Source organism: Merops nubicus, unplaced genomic scaffold (assembly GCF_000691845.1).
Source record: "Merops nubicus isolate BGI_N331 unplaced genomic scaffold, ASM69184v1 scaffold17560, whole genome shotgun sequence".
Taxonomy (NCBI): domain Eukaryota; kingdom Metazoa; phylum Chordata; class Aves; order Coraciiformes; family Meropidae; genus Merops; species Merops nubicus.
Window position 1 is genome coordinate 46,052 of NW_008585088.1, and position 7,368 is coordinate 53,419.

Genomic DNA, 7,368 nt, shown 5'->3' on the forward strand with positions numbered 1-7,368 from the left:
AAAAAAAAAAAAAAAAAAAAAAAAAAAAAAAGTTTAGTCAATTCAGAAAAGCAGAATGTTGGATACAGTGCCTTAAATATTTATCTATAAATTTATTTTATTTATTTTTTTTAGTCAGGGAATTGTTCAGTAGCATCTTAAGGTTTCAATCCTCAGATGAAGGCTTTGCAGCAGCTCCGCATGTGCAGATGAGGGCAATGCAGCCTTCACCAGGAATTATTTTATCAGAGATATCCAGTGGTGGGAAGTTGTTTTTTTTTTCCCCTGTGGAAAGCAATCGAAAAACAAACAGAGAAAGGGCCAAAAAGTCACCGTCCAGCAAAACACAACAGTTTCAATCAGCAAAGGAGCAATCAATTCTTTCATGTAGCAGCTGATTGAAAACAAATGCTTCTCATCCCTGGGGGCAAACCCTGTGGCAGGTCAGGAGGACCACAAGGCTGCTCCTGCAAATGCAACGCCCCAGGCTGTGCCCAAACCAGTATGGGCCAAAGGCTGCAAGCCTAGCTGGAGAGCAAGGATGTTTAGATAAGCTCATCTCACCTCCTGACAAACTCTACTTAGCTGTTGGCTTTTGACTCAAGCACATTTTTGAAAGCCATCCAGACCTCCCAATGGAGAGTATCACTTGAAGGGAAACACATGTCGGTGGAATTTCTCCATCAGTGCAAAAGGCACTGCTGGCCCCAGGAAATCCCCAAATGCCCAGTGACCCCTGAACCTCCTGGGAAAGGTCCTTGCTCCTCCCTAATCCCTAAAATCTGCCACAGGTCACTCTCAGACCCACAGAGGGACAGCAGGACCTTAGATCTAAGCCAGCACAGACAACCTCCCCTAATCTGGCCGCTATGGAGTTGAACATTGCACTAACAAACTAAGCCAGAGGCAGCTTAAGGAGTTCTAAAACAATCTGAGCCAGCTGATTTACACATTTACTGATAGACATCTATGCTCAAGTGAGGGAGATGCCTACTGCTCCTTTTCATGGCTTGTCCTATTGCCCCTTTGTTGCACTTGGGTGCTGAGACCCATCTTGTGTCTCTGTAGACCTGGCTGTGAGATGTTCTCCTCACACACTGGTGGTTCCCTCTGGAAAATAAGCACTCCTAGGGGACAACTCAAGCAACCAAGAAGGCCTCTTCAGAAGGAAGGGATGTTGAATGACCAGCTCAAGCATCAGCATCTCTACTCAACCTCACAACATCCCCTGCCTCACAACAGCAGATTTCCTTTTCTGCTTGCAACAAACAAACCTCCCTATGGCAGGTCAGGAGGACCACAAGGCTGCTCCTGCAAATGCAACGCCCCAGCCATGGTCCAACCCAAGGAAGGCACATTCTATGGTGCACTCACTGCCCTGCTCACCACCCTCTATGCAGTCTCGAGGACGTTTGGGAGCATGTTGTGGCCTTGGGCAGCACTGCTGCAGTGTGACCCCCAGCTGGAATTTCACCTAGACTTCCCAGGGCTCAGGCTACAACTCCTTATGTTCACAGAGGGGTCAGGATCCAGTCCTGGAGCATTTGTGACCTGAGTACTAATGGCTAATGCAGGGGGTGGGCTCATCCCTAACCCTGCTCTCTCTTCATTTCTACAGCTTGGGATAAGGCACAGCAATTGCAGCTACAAATATTTAACAGGTCACAGAGATGTTCCTATAAACCAGCTGCAAAGAGTGGTTCATATCAGAAATAGTGAGATGGCTCCAAGTGTAGCTGCCTGTCAGGGCACCAGCTCTAAGAAAGGAGCAATCTAGGCAGACTTTAAACCTTTCCAGTGGTGGAAGAACAGGGAATGTTAAGAAATGAAATAAAACACAGAGCTTCAGCTGGTGAGACCTACACCAGCAGCAAGGCCAGCCACCCAACCCTCAGGGAAGTCCCAGGGTATCGGGCCCAGCTCCCTGTAGGCAAGGGGATGTTGGTTGGGACTGGGGCACTTACAGCCTGGGACAGCTGATGGACATGGGCTGAGATCCACAGAGGCTCACCCAGGCCCGGGAAACTCATTTTTGTGTGACCAGAATGATTCAGGACAAGTCCATCCTTCACTGGAATGTTGTGGAGACACTCCTTTGTGTGACCTGCTCCTTATCTGCCAGAGAAATGGGACCAAAACCCCACAGAAATAAATGAGTGTGTCCATAGGCTGAGGGGTCAAGGACAAGCACTAGGCAGGCAGTTACTGGTCTCTGCCAGGGCAACCCTGCTGCTCATGTAGCTCGCCCTAGGGACGTCTTAGGACACTCGCCACACCAGATCACCTCACTTGGGTCCCTCCTGCACGTCCATGAGCGGGCACCTTTGGGCTGTCCTCAGGAGTCCCCACACAAGGGGTGGGGTGCAGGTTCCCCACACACAGAAGAGCTGTGGAGAAACCCCCCACGGGGCAAAGCTGTCCCAGGCATCTCTGTTTGCTGTGCCAGCCCAGAGGGCTCCCACTCCACTGGGGAGGCAGCTCCCCCTCCTCACCTCTGCACCATTAACCTTTCATCCCTGAAATAAAAGGTTATAAAAAACAACCAAAGTCCATTACATCCCCTAACGTGTCATTTGCATGGGAATGAGCTGGGAGCAATGAGGCAGCTTTCTCCTGCCAGGGAGGGACTTGCAAGGGGGGAGGAGAAGACACAGACATCAGGACCAGACAAGGGCAGTGGGACTCAGCCCCACAGTGACACGGGGCAGACACAGAGGTGAGCAGAGCTGGACACAGCCATGGCAGAGCCAGAGGGAGCATCTCAGTGAAGCCCACAGCAACATGACCTCAGGCTCTGAGGCAGCAGGGCCAGCCCTCATCTACCAAAGGGAAGTACTTCTAGTTGTGATGGAAAATTCGACATTTCAGCTCTGCAAAGATTCACTAACTGAAAGCCTACCAATGCAGCAGTCCCCTAGCCCCAAATCCATCAAAATACTCTGCTGTCTGTAGTAAAGGTTTGGCCACGGGGACATCAGCCAGCCAGAGGGATGGGGCAAGAGTAACTGATAGTTGCCAAATTACCTCCTGCCCCACGGGGTCTGCTTTGTAAAACCCTCCAAGGCCAACAGGACCAGCTGAGTCCAGAGGACAGACAGCAACATGCTCTGCCCAGATCAAGCCCTCCTCCTGGCCTGCCAAGGCCACCATGAGGTGACCAAGATGTTCCTTCCTTGGCCATCATTGGCTGCCCTGCACCCAGCAGTGACGCTGCTTGCTAGCCCTGGTCCACTTCCCAGCTTGCCAGGCACCTCCAACTGCAACCTTGGTGGCAGTGGCAGAGTGGGGCCACGAGACCAGCAGCTCCAGCACTGGTCTCCAGTCACTTACTGTCTCACCAAAGAAGCAGCAGAGCAGGGAAACAGGGCGACTCCAGGCACCCCAACAGTTGGAATACCAGGAGGCAAAGCTCACAAATGGTTACACATGCTCCTAGGCAAAAAGGAAGCACACAATGAAGCACTCGCAGCATTAGCACCTCCTGTCCCCCTTACCTTTGGGGCTAACAGGCACTCATAGCTAAGAAGGAGCCCGGCTGAAGCCAATGGCAAGTAGACCCCAGTATCCTCAGGGAGGCAAGTAGCCACACAGAAGCAGCACTTCATTTGGTGGTTGAATGATCCCACATCACTCCCTTGCAGGAGGGTCTCAGCAGTGCTGGCATAAGGGCAAGCAAGCCCAGGGACCTGGAAAGAGAGCCCCACGCAGATGGACAGTCCTGCACGTATCAAGAAATATTGCCTTCCAGACTAATCATTTCTAATCCCATCTGCAACCTAATTATTAAAAACCTTCTCAACCCAACAGCTGTAGATGCTGCACCAGCCAGGCACCCCCAGCAGCAGTGCCAGGCTGCATCTCCAGGGAGCACATCACACCCTGAAACCCTAAACTCGTTCTGTAAGAAACACGTGAATGCTCTTACTGTGGCATGAAAGGGGGGGAAAGACCCAGGAAATGACAAAGACTCATTTGTTATTATGCCAGTGCACAATGAACTGAGCCATTGTTCCCTACCTGGGGTAACAATGCCTTTCAGAAAGTATGAGTGCTTTTCCCAGTGTGTTCCCTAAAAAATGTCAAGACCAAAGCTGCTGGAGGATCGGTGAACAGCTGGAAAAAAAACAGCAAACAAAACAACTAACGGATTATGCAGAGGGTTTTCACACTTGATCTGTAAATGCTCTTTTATTTAATAAAAATAATCATCCATTATAGCAACTTCTGCTCATGTTATTTTTTGTTGGTTGGTTTGGGGTTTTGTTTTTTTTTTTTTTTTACATTAAAGCATAGTTTATTTTCTTTCCTCACCTCTTGTGGATTCAATTCTGAAAATGCAAGTGAATGTAAACATTGCTCTCCTGGTCCCAAGACGCATCTGGGGACCCTCGGAGTTAATTACAAAGTCAAAAGAGAGAGCAAAATCACTTCCCAAAAGTAAAAAGGTTTTTTTTTAAAAGTCTCTTCCTGTGCACTGTATGACTCCAGAGAAGACAAATTCATCTTGTACATGAGACTTACACAAACTTTGCTCTCTCCGAACAATTTCTATGACTTGTCAGTATTTGATACAGCTGTTTTCATAATATTAGAAGGCTTGCAGACATTTATTGTGGTAAATGAAAATTTTTTCCTTTTAATCTTCTCCAGAAATTTCTTCATGGCACAAAGATGTTAGATTTGTTCTGTCCATTTTTGCATTTTATTTTTTTAGCAGAAAGACATTTCAGGAAAGCAGTGTAAACGCAGTATTAACTTGCTCTCCTGTTCCCATCTTATGATATTTACACATTTCTTTTTTAAAAAACAAAATAAAACAAAACAAAAACCACCGTAATTACACTATAAAATACTGGGAAAATCTATCAGTTAAGTTTCCCAGTCCAGCGTTTTGCCCTGTATAAGACTGAAGGAGTGATGTTCTTGTATTTCCTAGGGATGACAAGACTGGCAGATTAAAAACTCAGCTCTTCTCCCTTAATTCAGAAACATGGAACAGTCCCTGCACACAAACACCCTCTTCTTCTGCAGGAAATTTGGCAGGAGTTAAACTGCCACAAATCAATACAAACGAGATAAGGTGATACATGGAGCCCTGCTGTTTGTTTTGAAATGTTATCTATTTACAGTTGGAGGCGGGGAATCAAGTTACCATCAGACACCTTTCGGTGCTACGTTGTGCCATAATATCAACCGAACTTTACTCATGGGGAGCTTGGCCAGGTCCCAAGCCTCACATTCACAAGGAAAAACCTGCCACTCCATCACCCAGGATGTCCCTGCCTGCACAACAAAGCCACCGCTCCGCCAGGGTCTGCTGTAATGAGTACCGAGCAGGCAGTCACCATCTCAGTTGTGCTATACCACAGGCAACACAGGCGTTAAACACCGTCAGTGCGATACAAAAAATACCAACAAAGACAGCCACTCTGGTGAGGTCTGTGACTTAAGCTTTTAAGCCAAAAAAAAAAAAAAAAGACAGACAGGACATAGGAAATTTTGGTAACGTTATCAAACTGTCAGGTGGGGGGAATGGCTCTAGTTGTTCAGCGGTTTTGGGTGAGGGGGGTTTCAGGGAGCAGGAAGGGAGGGACTTTTAAGATATCAAAGATAACTAAAGCATTCACAGTTTCAAAGCTGCTTGCCTTACAAAAACTAAGACATTCAAATTCAGGGATACAACACTGTATTTTACAAGAGGGTTAAAATTAATTACAGTTACAACAAGGAAAAAAAAAAAAAGATATTACAAAATAAACCAGCCAACACCTCTAGGGTGGCATACTCCCTCTTTGTTGTTCATTTCACAGAGCTGCACATCGCTTGCCTTTAAAGAGTCAAACTGAGCAGTCATGAAAACATCCACTGAGAGACTCTGGCAAGAGAAAACAAAACAAAACAAAACAATAAAAAAATCCCTAACAAACTAAACCAAGCAAGTCAAAGGCCATCCTCCCCTGGAAAGCCAAATGCCACGGCTCGGACTTCCACTTGCCTGCTGCTCCTCACTGCTGCTGCCCGGCGTTTCCACGGGCTCATCTCAGCTTTTAAAGGCTTCCTGCTCACAAGCTGAAGGAAACCATTCCATGCAAGCACAGCCTATGAGAGCCAAATTTACTCTCCTACAAAGTCGTGAATTAGTTCTGCCCATAGCAAAGGGTGCTTCAAACAATCCTTTTCCTCTCTATCCTGCAGAGGATCCTTTTGAAGGCCCGTCTGAAGTCATGGTTGAAAATGGTATAGATGACTGGGTTCAAGGAGCTATTGCAGTAACCGAACCAGAAGAAGAACTTGAAGAGGGTGTCGGGCACAGAGCAGCTCTTGCAAACGGCCATCAGCGTGTAAGTGAAGAAGAAGGGGAACCAGCAGATGACAAATACCCCAATCACCACCGCCAGCACAAAGGTGAAGCGCTTCTCCCGATTCTGCCTGCCCCTCCACCGGGACCCTTTGGTGTTCCTCTCCTCCTCTGCCTTCCTGGGCAAACTGTCCCCAGGCTTAATCTGGCTCAGCTTAGTCTTGGTCTTTCCCTTTGATGGTCTCTCTGACTTCTTACACTGGTTGTTCTCCTGGTGTTCAGAGGAAGACGTCTCCTCCATGTCTATGCCGTTGACCTCTCCCTCCTGCCCACCACCACCTCCTGCTGCCTTCTCCCCATTAAGCTGTGCTGTGGCTGGCAGGTCCTCCTTGTCGGTCAAGCCGTTCTCCCTCTTCTCTGGGCGCTCTGCCCGCTTGTTCGGTGGCACCCTGGTTCGCCGCTTGGCTATCTGGTAGATGCGCATGTAGACCAGGATCATGATGAGGCAGGGGGCAAAGAAAGAGCCAATGCTAGAGGAGATGATGTACCACTTCTCATCGTTGATCTTGCACCCTGCCACCCCCTGGTCAGCTTGCTGCCCGCTCTTCTTCTCAATGGAGATTAGTGGTGGGAAGGAAATGACGGCCGAGATGACCCAGACGATGAAGATGATGCACTTGATGCGACGTGGGGTACGCTTGAGGTTGTACTCGATGGCTTGTGTGATGGACCAGTAACGGTCCAGGCTGATGGCACATAAGTGCACAATGGAGGAGGTGCAGAACAGCACATCCAAGGCCAGGTAGATCTCACACCAGACTTTGCCGAAGTACCAGTACCCCATCACCTCATTCGCCAGGGAGAAGGGGATGACCAGCGTGGCCACCAGGATGTCGGCCGAAGCTAAGGATACCAGGAAGAGGTTCTGGGGGGCCTTGAGCGCCCGGCTGGTGAAGACGGCAATGATGACCAGGACGTTGCCGAAGACGGTGAAGAGCATGAGCAAGCCCGCCAGGCTGATGAGGGTGACGGTGGTGTGCAGGGGGTACGGCGTGCCCAAGCCGGGCCCGGCACCGCTGTCGTTGAAGGTC

General features: G+C 48.8%; 1 protein-coding gene across 1 annotated transcript; it reads right to left on the reverse strand.

The window, feature by feature from the left end:
• Window positions 1–6,143: 6,143 nt before the first annotated feature.
• Window positions 6,144–7,364, reverse strand: ADRA2A (adrenoceptor alpha 2A; the record flags this gene model as incomplete). The annotated part of the gene is made up of 1 exon (XM_008946556.1): window positions 6,144–7,364. A coding segment is annotated over one exon (1,221 nt), but the record flags the coding sequence as incomplete, so codon positions are not given.
• Window positions 7,365–7,368: the final 4 nt, after the last annotated feature.